Source organism: Zalophus californianus, chromosome 2 (genome assembly GCF_009762305.2).
Source record: "Zalophus californianus isolate mZalCal1 chromosome 2, mZalCal1.pri.v2, whole genome shotgun sequence".
Lineage (NCBI taxonomy): Eukaryota > Metazoa > Chordata > Mammalia > Carnivora > Otariidae > Zalophus > Zalophus californianus.
This window is the reverse complement of record NC_045596.1, coordinates 143,177,507-143,200,570: the sequence shown is the minus strand read 5'-3', so window position 1 is coordinate 143,200,570 and position 23,064 is coordinate 143,177,507. Positions and strand designations below refer to the sequence as shown.

Genomic DNA, 23,064 nt, shown 5'->3' with positions numbered 1-23,064 from the left:
TCAACTAACGTTTCTTGAGTTCCTGTTACATATGGTGTTCTTGATAGGCAGCTGCCTTTGCAACACACTTGGGATGAATGGTAATATCCAGATGGGGGAGGTCTATTTCTGTTGCAACTTGGGGGAGGGACAGGTAGGATAGCTTTTGCGTGAGTCTGGTACTTGGGGATCACTTCTTCAATAGGCAGGGCATTTAGTCTTTAGCCAAAAAAACAATTCCTGGATGAAAGGCAGACAATGGAACTCTGAATAATGTGTATTCTGGGTTTTAACTACCATAATCAATTTATCTCGGTTGACGGGACTGTTACGATTTTTAAAACGTTAAGTCCAGCGTCTTAACCCCATTAGTTCCAGGGACACTGGAATGGTAGGTCATCTGAACTCTAATTCTGACTCTCACGTCCCAAGGAGTATGGAGGTCACCCTGCCCCCCCCTTCATTTCCTTGAGGACATTTCCCACTGAGCAGTGAGCCTACGCCGCTTCCTCTCCCGCGTGAAGACTACAAGTCCCAGCATGCAGCGCAGCCCTTCCAGGCCAGTCCTCGGCCGCCCGGGCTCTTTTACGCCCGCGTCTCCCGTAAGGCGCTGGGCCTGGTAGTCTGTGCGCGCTGACGTCGTTGCGTAGACGTCGTACTCTTCGCGCCTCCTCCCCGCCTACTGGGTGGCCTCAGTGCGGCGGCAGAAGGTTGCGGTGCTTGCTTTCTTTCTCTTTCTCTCTCTTTTTTTTGCGGGGGTTTGCGTTTTTTTTTTGTTTTGTTTGTTTTTTTTTTTAGGAGACTGTGGTTTAAAAGCCAGAGAGAATCTGGAAAGGAGCCGCCACTCCTAGCCCTCTTTCCTCCGAGTTTGCGACTCCCCGGGCCAAAATGGACAAAGTCTGTGCTGTTTTCGGAGGCTCTCGGGGCATTGGGAGGGCAGTGGCCCAGTTAATGGCCCCAAAAGGCTACCGACTGGCCATCATCGCCAGAAATCTGGAAATGGCCAAAGCCGCCGCCGGTGAGCTCGGCGGTAGGTACCGAACTGGAGTCGTCCAAGTTGTGTGGCTGCAGTCTTGAAAGCCTGAAGTTTCTTCGTTTGAAAACGAGAGGGTCTGGCATTTACGGCTCTGAGGTTTAGCAATTAAGCTACCCGTGTTTAGGAGCACCCTGTCCTGAGTGTGGACACAGTTTGGGCAGATAACCCCTTAACACCCGGTTCCCCGCAGAGTATCCCCTGCCACGCTGCCTGCCGCCAAGAGCTGAACACTTGGGGTTTTCTTTGAGTCTTAGCAGTCTTGTGAGGCCCCATTAATTAAGCACCCACCCCGGAGGCTAGTGCTAACGATGCTGCGCTGTTTTGTTTTGGTGTCTGGAAGGAGGGAGACAACAGTTAATTTTTTATGCAGGGTAAAGGGTTCCCTTGTGCCGCGAGGTCCCGGGGCGCCGCCCGGAGACGGGGCTGGGCGGAAAAGCAGGAAGAGTAGGCGTGTCAGGCTTGAAAGGCTCGCTGTAGTTTTCTTGAGGGCTGTTTTGGCCCCTGTGCGAATGCACAAAGCCGTGTTTCATAGACAAACTCTTTTGAGTACCAGCCGGTTTTGAGATACTCTTGTTTTGGCTCTCCTACATCCATTACCACTTAATAGGTTATTAAATTGTTTTGGTGGCTTCTACAAATGGAGAATCGAGATTTTCACATTCCTTTTTACTGCACTTAAAATCCATTTTTTTTGTTTATTAATAATGGATTAGTAATTGTTTTGCATTATTTTGCAAATTTAAGTCCCTTGATGGTAGGGAGAATTAGGATGAACGAAAAATGCCGAGACGCGGCAGTTTAGTTCCTGAAAGGCACAAATGCACTTCATTATGGGGGAGAATTGGGAAGAGGCTGGGGATGCATTTGGAGGCTGTATCCTTTAACGTTACTTATTGGTTCACTCTAATTGTGCACATGGGTTGGGAAAATATTAGACTCTGTTTAGAGAGAAACGAGTTACAGAGCAGGGAGAATTTTAGTGACTGCTTCTTCCTGCTCCTATTCACTTCGATTATGTTACTGTCACAAAGGAGTGAGAAAGTGATTTTCCTTATGGGGGTCATCCCTAGCCATTAGTGTTTGCTGGAGTAGATTGAAACTTTTGGTTGAGCTTCGAGGGTTATTGTGAACCCAACAAGTTTTCAGATGAAAGCTGACATTGGGTCACAGAGGAGTCTTCTGGGCCTTTTGTTTCCTTGAATTATGTGTTCCATAAGCAATTGGTTTTGACCTACAAAGTGTGACTTCCCAGAAAGCTTACTGTTTCCAAAGTAATGAGGGTGTAATTTTAGTGTTAACTACTAGGTGAGGTCTGCCAGAAAATAAGCAATTGTTTAGTTTTCAAAAAAAATCTACATTTAGAGTATTAAAATGATATATTACTGAATGGAAAATGCTTTTTTTGACGTGTATTCGTTTGGTATTTAAACATCTTTACAAAGTGGGCATTTTAAAAAGGGGAAGTAACAGTTTTTAGTAAAAAGTTTTTTGTGTGTGTTTTTTAGTTTTGGCATTTTTTCTTTTTATAGCTTCCTGCTTTGTAATGGTCAGGCTTGAATAATAGTTATTGTAATATATGTGCCATAGTTAAAAAAAAAAAGTACAAGATCCTTAGGGTTTATTCTCAGGACTAGGAAACCAATTTAACAAAAACCTAACAGAATTAGACATAAATTTCAAAAAAAATATAAAACCCAGAACACTGTTGAATTCAGTAGCATGGGGTCACTGTCAAAACCAGAAATGTTAGATGAATCTTACAAAGCCTTATGAACACAAAAAGGCCTTTCTCCCATTTTTTCTTGATTAAAAAAAGTTTTAAGATTTAATTCTGTAGTATTACTTTACTTCTTACTCCCCATCCACCCCCATCTCAGTTTTATTGGACTGAACTTGAAAGCAGGAATCCGTGACATAATCATCTTTAATCTCTAGGTTCCAGTAATCACAGGCTTAGCTCATAGTAGATGCTTAACAAATGTGTATTGAATAAGTTTTAAATTGAAGTTATAATTTATAAGTAATGCTAATTAACTTTGTTGTATAGGAGATCATTTAGCATTTAGCTGTGATGTTGCCAAAGAGCGTGATGTTCAAAATACATTTGAAGAGATGGAAAAAAATTTAGGTCGAGTTAATTTCTTGGTAAACGCAGCTGGAATTAACAGGTTGGTCATAAATTTAAGTACATTTCCTGTATTTTTTTTTCTAATGTATTTTTGATTGGTATGAGTAAATATATTAACGTGCTGTACCTCTAATTGGAAGAAAATATGTATTTTAAAAACATGTATTTTAAAATTTGATCTATCTATACATTCTTTTCTTTTATATTGAGATATCAGTAAGGGTACAGTTCGATCAATTTTAACATTGCAGTACACCCATATTGAGCTATAGAACTTTTCTAGCACTCCAGAAGGCTCTCTTCAGTTTCTTCCCAGTGAATACTACCTTATAGGTAACCACTATTCTGACTTCTGTCACCATTGTATAAGTTCATGAACTTAATGGTATTAGAGTAGGTATTCTTGTCTTTTTAAAAGATGAATTTAGGATAATATTTAGAATAGTATATTTTCTTGCTAAACGGGGCTTACTGTATAATGGCAGTTGCTCAGTTCATTCAAGCTATTTTGGCTGCATGGCATTACTTTTAGCAGTTAGGAATATTTGCCCCTGAACCCTGCTTCTGGGTATATCTGTTCTCGTTTATCAGTTATTTTAATGCCCCTCAAATCAAGTTTAAAATGGGACTCTCTAGGTATTCTAGCTCACCTATATTCCTAATCCTCTATTTTCAGTTAAAATGTTATATATTTCTTGACTTTTTGAATTTGTTTTTATCCCATTTTTTATTTATATGCTACTGTTTTTTGTTTTGTTTTTTTGTAGGGATAGCCTTTTAGTAAGAACAAAAACTGAAGATATGATATCTCAGCTTCATACTAACCTCTTGGGTTCCATGCTGACTTGTAAAGTTGCCTTGAAGACTATGATTCAACAGCAGAGAGGGTCTATTGTTAATGTAGGTGAGTCTTCACCTGTGAAATTAGACTTATAGTGCCATAAAAATATTTAATTGACTAATTTAGAGTTTATTCACGTGTGAAACAAATGAAATGGGCCTTTTTACTAAATGGAAAAACGACTTGATTAACCAATTACTGGGTAAAATAGGAATCACAAATTCACATCTCTCTAGTGGTCAAGCAGATGTTAATTGAATGATACCATCAGGTATTAGAAAAATTTGATATATGACAAATGATGCCTAGCTTTGGTATCCAGAAGCCATGTGGAGTGGCAGCCACCACTTGGATCCAGTGGATCGCTGCTGTGCACAGATCTGGTCTCCATTTTGCCAGCCATTTGACATTTTAAGAGAAATTGGACATCCTGATTTGCATGTGAAACCTGATATTTAAAATACGGATAAGGGGGTACCTGGGTGGCTCAGTCGTTAGGTGTCTGCCTTCAGCTCAGGTCATGATGCCAGGGTCCTGGGATCGAGCCCCACATTGGGCTCCCTGCTTGGTGGGAAGCCTGCTTCTCCCTCTCCCAGTCTCCCTGCTTGTGTTCCCTCTCTCGCTGTGTCTCTCTCTGTCAAATAAATAAATAAAATCTTAAAAAAAAAATATGGATAAGGAATTGAAAAATTTTTGGTGGGGACTAAAAAATGATCTCTACAGCTGTTGCATGTGTCTCTAATAAATCTAGTACAGAGGTTTAGGAGGAAATTTTCTTAAGGGAATAATCTTTTCAATTTTTTAGAATGAATGTAAGTAACCCCTAGTCTTCAGTTCATCTGACTCATGGGGCAGATAAACCATGTGCTATGTGCTTATAGACGTTAAAATGCAAAATGACTTACAATTCTATTTCAGTTTGGTAATTTGAAAATAGCATATCATCTGTCTTTTAATTTTAAATGGTAATATCTTAAAAAGCCACACAAGGGGATTGCTGCTCTATTAAATGACCCTGTTTTTTTTTTTTGGACCCTGTTGTTTTTAATACAGGAAATGGCTTTCCAAGCCAAAATGTAGGGTTTTTCTCTTCTGAAAATGACAAAAGAATACTGTGCTCATAAGAATTAGAACATTTTTGACATTTACTCTTAAAAATGTAAGAAATGAGTTTTCTTAAAAAAAGATTAGTAAATGATTAAAAAGTAAAAGATTAGGGGCACCTGGGTGGCTCAGTCATTAAGCGTCTGCTTTTGGCTCAGGTCATGATCCCAGGGTCTTGGGATTGCCCCGCATCAGGCTCCCTGGTCCGCGGGAAGCCTGCTTCTCCCTCTCCCACACCTGCTGCTTGTGTTTTTGGTCTCACTAACTCTTTCTCTGTCAAATAAATAAATAAAATCTTAAAAAAAAAAAGTAAAAGATTAGTCGACCTTTGCCTTCTAACACAGCCAGGTAATGATTTTGGATTCTCAGAAGCTGGTATACTGGCCTCTGTAGACCACCCGATAATGTGGGTATATTTGTTTAACTCTAAAATATCCCCTTTTTAGATATATTTAAAAACCCACGTCAGTCCTTTGTGTACATGCAAAGCTTTTAGAATTGTGCTAAAAGTAAATAAAAATAAAAATCAGAGAATCTTTTTACAGAAAGGACTACTTTAAACTGCTAGAAAGTTCATTGATTATTTCAGAAGTTAACAGTTATTGACTAGATGGACAATAGTGTGTGGCATGAACTAAAGCTTCCTATTTGGCCTTCCATGCCCATATTTTTCTTTCTTTTTTGTGTCTCTCTGGATTTCTTTCTCCCTGATACCCTTTTTTTGTCTATCTGCGTTTCCTCTGTCTGATGTTTCTTTTCTCTCTCTGTGCTTCACAGTTCTCTTCCTCTGTCATTCACTGGCATTTCATATATAAGGCAGATATTTTAATATTGGACTTGATTATAATATAAAAAGTGTTTGGGATGTTTTCCTAAAATAAAATTACTTTTTCAAAGGTTTTGTGAAGTTCTTGATTAATTTTTATATCATAAGTACAGATCACTGGTGCAGAAAATCACTTCCCCATTTCCGTTTTGCAAGAATTTGTTTGCATACAGTTGATATTTGAATTAGAAATTATTCTTTCATATTCATATAAATGAGACCACCCAAGAATCTTTAGTGGTCAATACAAGTTATGATACATCATTGAAGGTAACTAAATTGCAGTTTTACAAAAAGTTTATAATTGAACCTTTGTTAATTTTGACTGATGGTAGTTCAAATTTAGTGAGATTTGTCTTCAGATGAACTATTTTTTTAGGTGGAAATAAATACCTCCTCATCTCTGTGTTGTAGAACCATAAAATTAATCAGCGTTTATCTGACTTTTTCTGGTTTTAATCTCTTCCTACTGGAAGACTTTATAAATACTATAGGACTTTAACCATGTCTGACAAACTCAGAGAGTGGGTTTCTTTCATTTAATGGATCAGTTCTCAAGCCCCTGCCTGACATTTGAGGTTTTACATAAGCTTCTTTCAGAACCTGTTTTTTGTTTGTTTCTGGAGCAGACTCAGACCCTAAGTCTTACTACTGAAATGATAATGGTTAGAATTCCCAATTTTAGTAAAGAACAAGGTAAAATGGTTTGTGCCTTGTTTGTTTACTGTAAATTATCTAAATATTCAAATAACCCATTAGTTGGTTTGAATTTACTTTTGTTTTATTTTTTCTAGGAAGTATTATTGGTTTAAAAGGCAATTCTGGCCAGTCTGTGTACAGTGCAGGTAAAGGAGGAGTAGTTGGATTTTCACGTGCTCTTGCTAAAGAAGTAGCAAGAAAGAAAATTAGAGTGAATGTAGTCGCACCAGGTCAGTGAAAACTTTCTTTTTTTAAAAATTGGAGTATAGTTGACATACAATATTATGTTGTTTCAGGTGTACAATATAGTGATTGAAAAATTACATATATTACGAAACGTTTACCATGATAGATATAGCTACCATCTGTCACTGTATAAAGTTATTACAATATTACTGACTGTATCCCGTATGCTGTATTTTCGATCCCTGCGACTTATTTATGATTGGAAGCTTGTACCTCTTAATCTTCACCTATTTTGCCTATCCCTCCATCCCTCTCACTTCTGGCAACCATTAGTTCTCTGTATTTATGAGTCTGTTTCTGCTTTTTTTTTTTTAAAGATTTTGTTTATTTATTTGACAGAGAGAGACACAGTGAGAGAGGGAACACAAGCAGGGGGAGTGGGAGAGGAGAAGCAGGCTTCCCGCTGAGCAGAGAGCCCGATGCGGGACTCGATCCCAGGACAATGGGATCGTGACTTGAGCCGAGGGCAGACGATTAACGCCTGAGCCACCCAGGCGCCCTGAGTCAGTTTCTGTTTTTGTTGGTTCGTTTTTAAGATTCCATGTACAAGTGAACTCATGTTATTTGTCTTTTTCACTCTCTTATTTACTTAGCATAATACTTACCGCTTAGTGGCAAGAAGATTTCATTCTTTTTTATGGTTGAGTAATATTCCATTGTGTGTATATATCATCTCTATCTATTCATCTATTATGGATGCACATTTAGGTTACTTCCATTTCTTGGCTATTGTAAATAATACTGTGTTAAACATGGGGCATATATTTTATGAATTAGTATTTTTGTTTTCTCTGTACAGATATCTAGAAGTAGAGTTACTGGGTCATATGGTATTTCTATTTTTAATTTATTGAGGATCCTCTGTACTGTTTTCCATAGTGGCTGTGCCAGTTTGCCTTCCCACCAATGGTGCCCAAGGGTTTCCTTTTCTTCACATTCTTGCTAACACTTGTTATTTCTTGTCTTCTTGACTCTAGTCCTTCTGACAGGTGTAAGGTGCTATCTCATTGTCATTTTAATTTGCATTTCCTCAATGATTATTGATGTTGAGTATCTTTTTATGTATCTATTGGCCATCTGTATGTCTTCTTTGGAAAAATACTGATTTTAGGTCTTTTGCCTATTTTTTAATGGGATTATTTGGGTTTTTTGGTGTTGTGTAAGTTCTTTATATATTTTGGATATTAACTCCTTATTGGATGTATCGTTTGTAAATATCTTCTCCCATTCAGTAGATTGCCTTTGGTTTGTTTTTTTTTTTTTCCCTGTGCAGAAGCTTTTTAGTTTGAAGTAATCCTAATAATTTTTCTTTTTGCTTTTGTTTTCCTTGCCTGAGGAGGTAGATCCAGAAATATATTTCTAAGACTAATGTCCAAGATATTATTGTCTGTGTTTTCTTTTAAGAGTTTTATGGTTTCAGAATACACATGTACATCTTTAATCCATTTTTAGTTTATTTTTATGTATGATGTAAGAAAGCAGGCCAGTTTCATTCTTTTGCTGTCCAGTTTTCTTAACATGATTTATTGGAGAGACTGTCTTTTCTTCATTGTATATTCTTGTCACCTTTGTCATAGATTAATTGACCATGTAAGAGTGGATTTATTTCTGGGCTCTCCATTCTGTTCCATTGATATACATGTCTGTTTTTGTGCCAGTACCATACTGCTTTGATTACTGTAGCTTTATGATAGAGTGTGAAATCTGGCATTGTGATACCTCCAGCTTCGTTCTTCTTTCTCAAGATTGTCTTGGCTAGGGGTGCCTGGCCTGGCTCAGCTGGTAGAGTGTGTGACTCTTGATCGTGGGGTCATGAGTTCAGGCCCCACATTGGGTGCAGAGATTACTTAAATAATAGATAGATAGATAGATAGATAGATAGATAGATAGTTTTGGCTATTTGGGGTCTTTTGTGAGTCCATATAAATTTTAGGATTTTTTGTTTCAGTTCTGTGAAAAATTACTATTTAGTATTTTGATAGGGATTACTGTGGATAGTGTGGATATTTGAACAGTTCTTCTAATCCACAGCATGGAATATCTTTCCATTTTTTGTGTCATCTTCAGTTTCTTCATCAGTGTCTTATAGGGTTCAGAGTATAGGTCTTTCACCTCCTTGGTTAAGTTTATTCCTAAGTATTTTATCCTTTTTGGTGTAATTGTAAATGGGATTGTTTTTTCATTTTTCTTTCTTCTAGTTCATTATTAGTCTGTTGAAATGCAACAGATTTCTATATTCATATCCTGCAACTTTACTGAATTCATTTATTACTGTTAGTAGGTTTTTGGTGGACTCTTTAGGGTGATACATATATGTATATGTGTGTGTGTGTATGTATACGTGTGTGTATATATGGTATGTCATTTGCAAATAGTGACAGTTTTACTTTTTTCTTTTTAAATATTAATGTACTCCTATGGCTTTGTGCAATAATAGCAGAGATTGTTCCTGTGTTTGTAAGTACATCAGCATCATCAGGCATTTCTGAGTATCAGAATAGGAACATGGAATTTTCACTGTTACTAAATTCTTGAGTAGTGAAATATGTGAGGGCATGACTATGTCTTGACAGGACTTGAGTGGCTACACCTGTCTACACTGCCAGTCTCTGCACTACCCTCAAGGAGGAGGCCAAGAGTAATACCAGGCTGTTTTGCTTGCATAAACCACATTGCATTTTTTATTTTTTTATTTTAGAGAGATGGGGAGTGAGGGAGAGAGAGAATCTTAAGCAGGCTTCACACCCAATGTGGAGCCTGATGTGGGGCTTGATCTCATGACCCTGAGATCATGACCTGTGCCAAAATCAAGTTAACCAACTGAGCCAGCCAGGGACCCCCACATTGCATTTTCTAGTAAATGATTACTCTCAAACTGAAACCACAAGAGAAACTTCTCATTTAAATATCAGTTATAAATTAAGAACTCTTAAAAGTTGAATGTAAGAATTTCAAATTAGGTTGGAGGGTTGGATATTGGTAACATATCCACTAGTTGAACTCCAAATTGTATACTTCTGGAGAACTATTTCCGTTTTAAGTGTCCTTCTCTCTTCTTGGAATGTTCCATTGATTTATTGCTCACTGGGATACATTTGCTAATTAATTTAGACTTTGTCAGTGTCAAAGCAGAGTTTTCAAAGTAATGCGTATATTATATAAATATATTTATCTTATGGAAACAATACTTCTCTATATTTAAAAATATTTGAATAGGCCTATAATATAGTATGCTTTTAATAACAGTATAGACCAGAGGAAATGATCAAACAAGGCTGCATATGTGATGTCATTTGCACATTTCACCAACCAGTCATGTACAATAACTGACATACTGATTTCTCCAGAAAGTCGGTATTTAGAAAAAGAATTGCCAGGGGTCACATGTTTGTTTTCAAAATAGACAAGATGCCTTTCTCTGGACCTTATTGTACCCTAGAGAGCTATCCAGGATTCATGTTAGAATTTCAACACAAAGAAAAATTTGAAGGATAAAATTTCACAGACTCAGGAGGAAGAAACACCTTTTTAGAAATCAGTCTATGAAGTAGCAATATTTTAACAGTGATTTTATCTGTAGTTGTCTCTTTAACGAATGGATGGGTGCTTTGACGCTCATTGTGTGATGGCATGGGAGGAAGAAAGTGGAGGACGTGATAACAGAAATAAGACTGAATACTCTGACACCAGAAAGTACTATTATATATGCATGAAGCACTGCTTAGAGAAACTAAGGTTTCTAAAACCAGACATATGTTGGAGTGGCCAATGATGAAGATGACTGTTTAATAGATGTGGCTGTTTAATAATTTTTAATAATTTAATAATTTTCAAAATAGTAACAAAGTCACAGTGGGAAGCTTATAGTAGAGCTAGCTTCCTGGAGGAAATCTATGAGGAACACTTCTTGTTAAAGATGTAGGAAAAACCAAGCTAGTAGAGATGCAATTCACTTGTAGTACAAAGCAAGTTTGATTTGAGCTAAGTGCACAGAAATCAGAGACTTCTCAAGAAGACAAGTAGGATATTATTGTGCATGTGTCCTTTTATTGTGCTTACTTTGGGCATTCCTCGTGGCTTGAAAACACTGATGGATTAAATGGGATGCAAAACCAATGAACTTGATCTGTCAGTTATAGATAATTGGAAAATATTAAAACAATGATTGGAATTACAGTGTAGCTTGCTAAAGGCTAAAGAAATTTTCCAATTAACTTATGCTAAGGCTTTTAAAGTAAATTCAAATATACAACTTACAGCTGGTTTGTTGGTCTTCAAATTAATTGCCTTGGGGCACCTGGGTGACTCAGTCGGTTAAGCGACTGCCTTCAGTTTGGGTCATGATCTCAGGGTCCTGGGATTGAGCCCCACATCGGGCTCCCTGCTCGGCGGGAGGCCTGCTTCTCCCTCTCCCACTCCCCCTGCTTATGTTCCCTCTCTTGCTCTCTCTCTCTCTCTGTCAAATAAATAAAATCTTTAAAAAACAAAAAACCCCAAATTAATTGCCTTAAATTTTAAACAAGTTCTGTTCCACTCAGTTGTTGTCTGTACTCATGAACACAAAGCATTCTACAAGTCACTAACTCTTAGAATTTCCTTCTTCAACTTACGTTTTCACAGTGTGCTAAGTAATCTGTAGGACAGAGGAAAATAGGATGAAGTGTGAGTGTGTTGATACAATCTTCAAGACAGTTATAAAACCAACTTCTACTTAGACCAAAATAAGAATACAGAATTATAAGGGAAAACTTTTGCCAAAGCTTGTCTTGAAAAGGTTGTTGCTCAGTTTGAGAAAGGGGCCATGTTTTATTTTTTATTTTCTTTTTAAATGTTTTTTAAATTAATTTATTTATATAGAGAGAGTGAGCGTGCGCAGAGGGAGGAGTAGGAGAGGAAGAGAACCAGACTGCCCGCTGAGTGTGGAGTCTGATGTGGGGCTCAATCTCATGACCGTGAGATCATGACCTAAGCTGAAATCAAGAGTTGGATGTTTAACTGACTGAGCCACCTAGGCGAGAAAGGGGCCATGTTTTAGATGCTTCTCTGTTATGATCTACAAACGTTATGGGACCTCCTAGAAGTGACTGAAACAGTGCAGCATATAGGCGTCTATCAGAAGACTCAGTGCTATGCAGTGTGTTTAGTTCACAGGATATAAAAGCAGGTAAAATTTCTTTAAAATACCTACATAAAAACATATTAAGTTTTCCTCATGAAATGCAAAATATTCATAACTGTACATCATTCTTCAGCCAAAATAGGGCCAGAAATGTCAAATGTGCAAGTATTAATTGCAGTGACTTTCAGATTAGTTAGAAACCTTATCCAAGTGACATTCCAAAGTATACAGATCAGTTAAACATGTATAAAATTAGTACTAATCCAGTTAGAAATACAAAATGAAATGTATGCTGCCTCAAGTATCTGGGATTCCACAGATTTACAAGCAGACCATGTGACAAAGTAGATTCTAGTTTTAAGAAAACATTATAGTTCAATATTTAAAAAATCTCTAGAAGTCCCACAATAACATCAAAAATCATTTATCTGGAAATTAGAGTTCTTTGTGATTCATCAGTTCAGCAGAATGTAGGTAGTATAAACAAAAGTTTAACTTATCAAAGACATGAGATCATGGCATTATAAAAAGTAGAAACTGTCTTTGGACCAAATGGATATTAAAAAAAAAAACCAAAAACATACACAAAACCTGGACTAGTTAAGAGGGTGATAAAAATGTGCTAAAACTCATATCTATAGTATCACTCTTTGGTGTGATAAAAATTTGGGTTAGGTATTTACTTGATTTTTGAATGAAATGATTGTTTTCATATACCTCTGCCAGTTAGCCATGGAATCTTTGTCCTACTCTACTGTAGGTATTGAAGAATTGATTATCTCTACAGAAAAGACCTTTTGGTTCATTGGTTATTTGTAAGAGTCGGCTGGCGTAGACCTATGCCACCTTTCCATTTCAAGTCACTGATGGTTCCAGCTTGCGTGCTGGGATTGCTTTGTTGGTTGGTTGGTTGGTTTATTTGAAAGAGAGAGCACCAGCAGGGGGAGAGAGAGAGGAGACTCCCTACTGAGCGGGGAGCCCGATGTGGGGCTTGATTCCAGGACTCTGGGATCATGACCTGAGCTGCAGGTAGACGCTTAACTGACTAAGCCACCCAGGCACCCCTGGGATTGGTCTTTTATTTGGCAGTGATGCTAAACTAGCAGGGATTAGGGAAATGTCAAAATGTCCTGATAACCTTTGTGCTCTGTTATGTGTCTTCATCTCAGTTAATTGTTCAGTCACAGAGACTGACTAAATTCAAGCATTCCAAATCCATGAACACTTGATAAATGACTCTGGTTTAGATAAAACCATTTTAGAGAGAAAAAAAAAAAAAAAAAAGAAAAAATAATCCAAAACTTGTACTGTCCTTTTGACAGTGCTTTCTGTTTGTGTATGCTTATGCAACCTGACTGATTTTAATGTTACCCTAGTTTAGCCATATATAGAATAGATTATTTGTGATTTGGGGCTTTATGTATTTGCTTCCCTCTGTTAAGGGATTGCAGTAGTGTGGGTGATGAAGAGTTAATTCTAGTTCATGATTTAAAAGCTAGATGATTTAAGGGTAATGCACATGTTTCTAACTCATAATAACTCAGCAGATTTTCTGGACTCTCTCCTATATGCAAGGGTTCCAAAATTATAAAAAATGCATAAGATATTCTGCTACAAGGAGCTAAATACAGTGAGAAAGACATATAAAATAATTACAATGCTGTATGATGGATGTAAAGTAGAGGAACATATATGATGTTATGGAAACACTGAAGAAGGAATGTTTAATTTTGTCAGAGTGAATCAGTTGTCAAGGCAACAGGCTAAATAGTGGGGAATCCAGTTTGTATACAAAGGGAAGTTTTAGGAGTGTTAATGGAAGTGTGGTTGTATAGCCTTTCTTAAAGATCTTACTTTCCAGTACAATTTGTATTACAGGAAAAAAATTGCTAAAAATGTGGTCGTTTCATAGGGTGACCTTTATTATTGGCCATATATATTTAGCAGGATTCATAGTATGAATATGCTTTATTGGTCAGAAGCAAAGTGCAGGTTGAAATAGAAGAATTAATTGATTGTATGGATTATTTATTTTTGGTAGTAATTTCAAACAGTTTCATCACCAGATCTTTTAATTAGAACCGACAAGCCTCAGAATTAACGTTTCTTCTTATGTCAGTTTTCCTGGTCACCTTCAAATGGAGTTTCCAGTTAAGGAAAACAGTTAAGCAAATCATAACAGGAAAATCAAGAAATGGGGAAAATAATAAATTAGGCTATTATTCACTGCCTAATGTTACTGACTTTTTAAAGTTCAATTAGTTACTAAGCTTTAGTATTCAAATATAAAATAAATTTCGCATCATGGATAAATTTTACTGATTAGGAAATACTGAATATGAGAAACAGAATATTTGATAAATTGAAACTGTAGTGGTGCTTGGGTGGCTCAGTCGGTTAAGCATCTGCCTTTGGCTCAGGTCATGATCCCAGGCCGAGCCCCACATCGGGCTCCCTGCTTAGCGGGGAGTCTGCTTTTCCCTCTCCCTCTGCCCCTACCCCTGGTCCTTCTCTCTCTCTTTCTCATTCAAATAAATAAATAAATAAATAATACAATAACCTTTAAGAAATTGAAACTATAATGGATACATTACTTTAAAAAAATGTGTTCCCAATAGATAGTTCAAACACAGTACTAAATTCAGAAGTACAAAAAGGCATAGATTGAAAAGTGAGTCTTCTCTCCCTTAATCATCTAGTTTCTTTACTCCAAAGCAATTACTGTTAATTAGTGTCTTTGGTATTTCATATACAAGCCAATAAAATGTGTGTGTGTATGCATATAATATATAAATATACATCTGTGTTTATTTATATGAATGTATAAATGTATATGTAAAAAGAAAACAAGTTGTATCATACTATTCAGTGTTCTGTATCTTTATTCATAATACAGTTTTTTGGAGTTGATTCCATATTATTCCACATAGAACTACTTTACTTTTTAAAATAACAGCTTTATGGAAATACAACTCACATATCATACAATTCACCCATTTAAAGTATACAATTCAGTAGTTTTAGTATAGTTACAGAATTGTTCTATCATCACCACAATACATTTTAGAACATTTTCATCATCCCAAAAGAAACCTGTAGCCTTTAGCATTCACTCTCCCTTTCCCTCCAATCTCCCCAGCTTCTGGCAACCACTAACCTACTTTGTGTCTCTGTAGATTCCCCTATTCTGGGACAGTTCATATAAACCAAATCAGACAACATGTGGTCTTATGTGACTGCTGCATTCCTTTTCATGGCTGAATGAAAAGACAGTAATGTCTGTCTTATGGGTGTACCATAGTGGATTTAATAACTGTTGCCTCTTGATGGGCAGTTAGATTGCTTCTGATCTTTTGCCATTACAATTAATAATGCAGTGACAATACTTGTATGTAATTTATTTTGTATATGTATGAGTATAATGAATGTAATTCTGGGAACAAAACTGCCAAGACTCAAAGGGCATATGCATTTTAAATTTTGACAAATAGTACAGCATTGCATTTATTTCTGTAGTGTACCTTAGTATCCACATCCCCCACCCCCCTTTCTTAAGTTGAAGAGCTTTTATGTTTACTACTTGGAGAAAATATTGTTGATAAATGTTTGCATAAGCTTGGCAGCTACTCAAAACAGGTATTATTCTAGGTCCTTTTATGTGCTATTTGGTACGGAGTTGATTTTTCACACTGCTTCCCTGTACACTTTTACTAACACAATATTAAGATATATGAATTTGTTCTGGTTAAAATTTTGGTCTAGTTTTTGGCAACAGCCTGTTCTCCTTTAAAAAAAAATGTCTGGGTTATTTCAGTTCTTTCTCTATACCAGAGAATCAAAACCTGAGCCAGCAGATGTATCAAATAATATACATCCTATAAATGTTAATATTGGTGATAGGCTAAAATCCTGGTGTCTTATTTAATAATTTTATTTTTTTAAAGATTTTATTTATTTATTTGAGAGAGAGAGAATGAGAGATAGAGAGCACGAGAGGGAAGAGGGTCAGAGGGAGAAGCAGACTCCCGATGTGGGACTCGATCCCAGGACTCCAGGATCATGACCTGAGCCGAAGGCAGTCGCTTAACCAACTGAGCCACTCGGGCGCCCCTGGTGTCTTATTTAAATATATGGTCTATGTTGTATATAAAAGCTTTTAAAACTAAAATAGTGATCAATTAATATGGAAGTGAAATGCTATTTATATAGCTAGCCAAAAAAAAATGGGTAAAAGAAATACATTTTCTGTAGAATTTATCAAATATAAATTCTTATTAAATAAGAACCATGTACTTTTATGTGGAAGAGTATATCTGTACCTTTTAATTTATTATTATTATTATTATTTTTAGGGAGGGAAGTAGTAGGGGTGGGGCAGAGGGAAAGGGAGAGAGAGAATCTTAAGCAGACTCCACACCCACCGCAGAGCCCGACACGGCTTGATCATGACCTGAGCCAAAACCAAGAGGCGGGCACTTAACTGATTGAGCCGTCCAGGTGCTCCTATTGTACCTTTTTAAAAAAGATATACTGAGTGTGTTGTCATGTATGTGGAAATAAAGTAGAAGTATCCTTGTTTTAAGTTGAGTGCATGTCATTTCAGTTATTTATTTGTTGGTTTAAGGTTAAGGTTTGTTTCCAGTTGGAAACCTCTAATTGTCCAAGTGATCAGTAACATCATTTGTTGGACAGTGGCACCTACTGGTAGTTTATAATTTTCATAGCCCAGCTTGAAAGACATTGTAAATACATACATAGTGAAGTGAGTAGGAGAGCAAAATTTCCAGAACTTTATAAATAAAGTGACAGAATGATATGGAAGAGAGTCCTATTAGGCCAAGGAGAGAGCACAAACTGGAGAGCAATACAAGCACAAAAATGAGTATGTGAAATGTTTAAGGACTGCTAAAATCTCTGCTCAGGTCCTATGATATCTGATAGAGAATCCAATAGGCTGTTTATATGCAGTGACCTGGGTTGCCAATATATTTATAAATGGGGATCACATGGTTTATGAGCTATAGCATAAAATGACATTGAAATTTGGTAGGCCCTGGAGTCATTCGAGATTAGCTTCACATTTTTTATCTGATTTCTGATAAATTTGGTAAAGATTCACATGAGTTTTTTGGGTGCCTGTGTGGCTCAATTGGTTAAGCGACTGCCTTCGGCTCAGGTCATGATCCTGGAGTCCCAGGATCGAGTCCCACATCGGGCTCCCTGCTCAGCGGGGAGTCTGCTTCTCCCTCTGACCCTCTTCCCTCTTGTGCTCTCTATCTCTCATTCTCTCTCTCTCAAATAAATAAAATCTTTAAAAAAAAAAGATTCACATGAGTTTCTAAAAGCTGCAGATAGATTTTTAGGGCAGTAAATTTATTCTGTATGATACTGTAGTGGTGGATATGTTACATTTTATGTTTGTCAAAACATAGAACTATACCAGCCAAAGGGTGAATGCTAAGGTAAACTATGGACTTTACTTAATAACGTATCAATATTGGACCGTCAAATGTACCACCCTAAGGCAAGCTATAAATAATTGGGTAAAATAGGGGTAATGTGATAAGGGAGTATATGGGAACCCCCTCTATTTTATGCTCAGTTTTTCTGTAAACCTAAAACCACTCTAAAAATAAGTCTATTAATTAAAAAAAAAAAAGCTGCTGATAATGTTGAGACCCAAGCTGCTCTTGGGTCTTTGGGTATGTTCTTTTTTTTTTTTTTTTAAAAGTCAGGACCTGTTTCTTTATTTTATTTTATTTTTTTAAAGATTTTATTTATTTATTTGATAGAGACAGACAAAGCGAGAGAGGGAACACAAGCAGGGGGAGTGGGAGAGGGAGAAGCAGGCTCCCCGCCGAGCAGGGAGCCCGATGCGAGGCTCGATCCCAGGACCCTGGGATCATGACCTGAGCCGAAGGCAGACGCTTAACGACTAAGCCACCCAGGCACCCCTCTTTGGGTATGTTCTTGGTCTATATATCAAACATCATAATCAAAGAAGAAAAGCCAGTATTGGTGAATTAATCCCTTCCTTTCAACTTGGCCTCTGATGCCCACTTCATTTTAGTCTTTCTGTCTAGCGTTCAGGGTTGGCTAGCAGCTATCCCATGATGATTGTCATTATAATTATCTGTTCATAGACCTGGGGAGAATCTGTGGCAGACTTCCCCTTGTGAAATAACACCCTTATCTTCCAAGCTTGAGCAGTGGAGGGAGAATCTTCAAGTGAGGTGGGTATCTGAACATCATGATTCCATTGCTGGATTCAGATGATACCTCTCCTCAAATTTGACCTAAAATGGACACAGACGATGGCAGGGCTGAATCTAGGCTGTAATGTTGAACAAGACCTTATCAAAAGCTTCAAGGTATTAGCCTTTATTCCATGTTTCTGGCTTATTTGGTTGTTCTTTGGAAGAAAATAGTCTGTCCTCATGGCCTATACCTATGTGGCATAAGACTTCTTTCCATCTCAGTGGAATTGTTCTTAAATGTGTCTCACTGTCTAAATCTCTCTTCCTGTCCAAGGTTTGCGTTTCTGTACCTCATGCTCTGTTCTAGACCTGCTTTTTTTTCCAAGGTGGAAATGCCTTCAAATGGCCTCTCCCAGATGTGTGGCCTTACTCTTTGTCTCCAAAAGGACAAACATACCAGGACTGACATCCACCCAAATCTGTTTCTTTCTGCACAGAATGAATAAAAACCTAGATTAGCATCAGTGTTTCCTGAATTGGAGCTATTCTAATTATCCACCCAGCTACCAATGTAGGAACTGAAGGTTCTTTTAGGGGAGCTCACTTTCCTAATCTTCAAGGAAAGTTGTCATTTAATGAGGCATACTTTTCATCTTCGAATCATAGTTTTGTAGAGCTAAAAGACATCTCAGGGCTCCATCATTTTCAATCTACTTCACTTATTTTATGATACAGAAACAGTCATACAGTTTTAGGTAGTACATGACTTTGCTTGGGTCTTAGCTTTGATAGTATTAGCAGAGTAGGGAACCAGAATCTAGTTTAATGTGTCCTAATCCAGTGGTCTTTTTATCACAAAATGCTGCTTTTGAGAAAAAGTCCCCAGAACCAAAAAAGTTCACCGGAAGTTGAGCCTGGAATTCGCTAACTCATCGTTACATGGTCTTTCTAGCAAAAACATTTTTACTGTAGTTTTTTTGAATTTTTTTCTAAAAAAGTTTTATTTATTTTAGAGAGAGAGAGAGAGAGAAAGAGCTGGGGGAAGAGCAGAGGAAGAGAGAGAATCTCAAGGAGACTCCCTGCTGAGTGAGGAGTCTGATGCGGGGCTTGATTCCACGACCCCAAGATCAAGACCTGAACTGAAATGAAGAGTCGAACACTCAACTGACTGAGCCACCCAGGCACCCCGAGTTTTTTCCTTTAAGATTAAAACACGTTATTGATTTTCTGCTGAGGGTGTTGAGAGTTGGGAAATATTTTATGCCAGTTTTGCCAGAATTCAAAACAACCTTAGAATAAAGTAAATGTATCATGAACTCCTTGAGAAGATAATGTGATCTTTAATGTTACATTCATAATTTTAATTAATTCAGCTTTTTGAATATGTGAGATGAGTTTTTTTTCCCCCCTAATATACTCTGAGGTATTTTTGAAAATAAGTGTGTCCAAAGACATAAAACTTCGGATATCAGGAAGTCCCATGATAGTGCTTTTTAAGGTAATTGGATTGCCTATTGGTTATTATGACTCTTCACTGTAGATGAGGTTGCATTTACAGTTCACTTGAAATTCTGCAGAGGCTGGTCATCCAGTGTTGTTATTATCTGCAGCATGTACTTCTCTTTATTCTTGCATTCCTTCTGGCCATCTCATTGTTCTTAAAGATGAAAGGGATTGAAGTAAGTGGGGTGGACTTTTTAAGTAAATGTGGTAAGATTTAATGGCAGAGGAGGTCATATTTCACAATGAAACACACAAATAATGTAACATTGTTTTCTTATTCCAGGTCCTCATTTCAGACAATCTGAAGTTAGTACTGTGCATCTTTTTCAATAATTATTTATTTGAATACCAAAATAACATGTAGACAATTTGGAAAATACAGACAAGTACAGAGAAGAAAGTAAAAATCATCACTTGTAGTAATAGTATTTAGTGATAGTCACTGTTAATATTTTGGTGGTTGTTTTAGTCATTTGTGTGTGTGTATATATATATATTTTTAATGGGGTTATAATGCATTTGTAACCTTTTTAACATAAATGTACTTCATAGCATCATTTTTAATAGCTGCATATTGTTCTACTGTGTGGCTATACCATGATTTCTTTAAATAGTTCCCTTTTGAAAGACATTCAGCTTGTTTCTAGTTTTTCCCTAAGAAAGCTGTCCCTGTTGTAGGCTTCATGATAGAAAAATCTATGACATTTCTCATAAGACTTTTAAGAAACTATTTAAATATTTATAAGTGAAACCTAAGGCAAAGAGAAATTAAATAATAACATAGTATTACATAATAAACCAGTGACCTTAGGTTAATTCTTTATAGAGTATTTAGTTCACATTTATCCTGATACTTCAGATGGCAGTGTTTTTAGATTAATTTACAGTTTAAATTACAAATGATTTAATTTTAGTACAAGCCAGTCTGAAAACTGTTCTTTTTTTTTTTTTGAAAACTTTTCTTGAGGTTGCACATTAATCTTTCACTTCACATGTCTTTTAGTCCATGTATTTTTCATGACCTTAAAATTAAAAAAATCTTTTTTATTTCATGAGGATTATTTGCTCTCTTTAGAAGTTTAAATGATTGAGTAGTGTACAGTATACTGATTTTGTAAGTTGACTATTTTATTGGTAATATGTATTTGTCTCAGACTAATCTCACTAGATTTTCTTAATAAATTTATAGTTTTGGCATATATCTATTATATGAGTCATTTAGAATTGGTTGTTTAATATATTATGTGGTACTTTATACCACAGAACCATATACGTTAGAAAATGTTCTCTTTAAGCTTCATTTCATTTACCAATGCCATGTTAAATTTTGAATTTTCAGTATATACTTGCACCAGAATAGGATCATTCCATAAGATTTTTTTCTTATGAATATTGGGAATACTGGTCTTTCTGATCATCAGTTCTCTTAGCTATAGCAAACAAAACTAATTTTTGTCAGACCTGCCAAATCAGTTCATGTGACCACCTTTCTTCCCTCTAACCCTATTACCCCTCTGCCCCCAATGAAGTGAAAATTACTTCTTGTGGGTAGTTTGTGTATAAGGGTATTCACCAGATGACATTTTATTATATTTAGGGGGACAAGTGAGTGTTTCTTCCATAAACTACAGGTTCCCCAAGGAATGGAATTTTTATTCATGTTTGTATCTACCCACTTAATATTGTGCTAGGAGTTGGGCCAAATATTTGGGAATCAGATGTTTTGGTGTTCAGTAAATGTTCATTGAATTAAATTGGATAAAAATGTAGACTTGGTTATTTGATTGCTAGCAGAACTCTATTTCCTAAACAAGTTAGTTAATCTCAAATTTTCAGGAGCAAATTTGTATTTATTTGAAATTGAGCAGATGGCTTAGTGTCTACCCTTTTCAACTAAATAAACATTTCTCTTTTAGGATTTGTTCACACAGATATGACGAAAGACTTGAAAGAAGAACATTTAAAGAAAAATATCCCTCTTGGGAGGTTTGGAGAACCTATTGATGTGGCACATGCGGTTGTGTTTCTTTTAGAATCACCATATATTACAGGGCATGTTCTGGTAGTGGATGGGGGATTACAACTCATGATATAATTTACAGATTATTCAGTTATAATAGTGATTATAATCAAGGGCACACTTTGGCTATTGATTTGACAGTCATACCTACATGGGTGACATTTGCTCATCAGACCTATTGATGCTACAAATACTGATTTTCATCTTTATATGAATATACCTGAAAAGAGCAGTGTGTGACCATTTGTGTTTTCTAAGTGGTATGTACCTTATAGGCTGTAGCAATTTTAGTATATAGACATTTGCAAGTGATATAAACAGATACTATTTTAATTTATATATTTTGTCTCAAAGGTAGCAAAAATTATATGATCTAATTGGCATGAATTATTTTATTCTATCAGTCAAAATTCTCTAGAAGTTAACATTTGGGCCATTGCTAAGAAAGGAGTATTTTAGTTGTCAGTACTTGAGCAGTCCTGCCGGTTAAACATTGTATTCCTTTTCCATATGCCTTAGAAGATCGATTTTTATATAGGTTGAAAAAAATTATTTTATTTGGCATGAATTTAGAGTCTGGTTTCTTTGAGTGCATTATTCCTGATTAAGCCGCTGGGCAAAATAATTTACAAATGCAAGTGTGGTATACTTGACCCATTCTTTAGAAATTCTCAAAGATGATGAAGATTAAGCCTTAAGGTTTTAATATCTGGAATAGGAATAAGCTGAGTTCTTATCAGCTTGGGAAATAGAAGTAGTTTTTTGTGTGTGTTTAACCCACAAAACACTCAGTTTAGCAAACTACTTAAAAATAGTATAACAAATAATGACATTTTAAAAATTAAGATTATTTTGTATGAATGAATGTAATATGATTTTTACCCTAAAACTTTGGAAATACTTAATTACTAGTGAACAATCATAAATGATAAATAAATACGCAGTAACAATGAGTAAGATGTCTTCATAAGGAACAGTTAAAGCATTACTTATAAGAGGAAATATCTGCCTGAGAATAGAGGTAACGACACAAACTAAAATACCAGGCAACATTTATTTTGCATTGAACTCTTTTGCATTGAACTCTTGTGGGGAATAATGTGATATTTTACATAATGTGGGGGATAATGTCACTGGATTCATGTTGATTTTTATTATTTATCATTTCAAAATGTTTTAAATGTTTACTGCATTTTAAAAAGTAATCTTTTTACAATTTTATTGGAGCTGAACATTATTTTATGTAAACAGATTTAATTTTATATTGCAAGTCAGTGCAAAGGTGTGAAGAGGATATACTAAATAAATGCAATGTGATAAAGGTAATAAAAATAAAAAAAGGTAATAAAGTCAGATCTAAATTCTA

The 23,064-nt window shown here is 36.2% G+C and overlaps 1 protein-coding gene across 2 annotated transcripts; it reads left to right on the top strand.

The window, feature by feature from the left end:
- Window positions 1-695: 695 nt before the first annotated feature.
- Window positions 696-23,064, top strand: CBR4 (carbonyl reductase 4). 2 transcript variants are annotated; one of them, XM_027600341.2, is made up of 5 exons: window positions 696-1,009; window positions 3,063-3,183; window positions 3,911-4,047; window positions 6,709-6,843; window positions 21,595-23,064. In XM_027600341.2, exons 1-5 carry the CDS (start codon window positions 868-870, stop codon window positions 21,771-21,773), a joined length of 714 nt encoding a protein of 237 aa, XP_027456142.1. In that variant the 5' UTR covers window positions 696-867; the 3' UTR covers window positions 21,774-23,064. The 2 variants fall into 2 exon arrangements, with proteins under 2 accessions (XP_027456142.1, XP_027456143.1); XM_027600342.2 differs by lacking the exon at window positions 6,709-6,843.

Bases quoted from the DNA above. Each gene is read 5' to 3' on its own strand.
- CBR4 (XM_027600341.2), top strand. From the start codon at position 868: ATGGACAAAGTCTGTGCTGTTTTCGGAGGCTCTCGGGGCATTGGGAGG. The intron at 3,184-3,910 runs GTTGGTCATAAA...GTTTTTTTGTAG, and splicing joins AACGCAGCTGGAATTAACAG to GGATAGCCTTTTAGTAAGAA. The intron at 4,048-6,708 runs GTGAGTCTTCAC...TATTTTTTCTAG, and splicing joins AGGGTCTATTGTTAATGTAG to GAAGTATTATTGGTTTAAAA.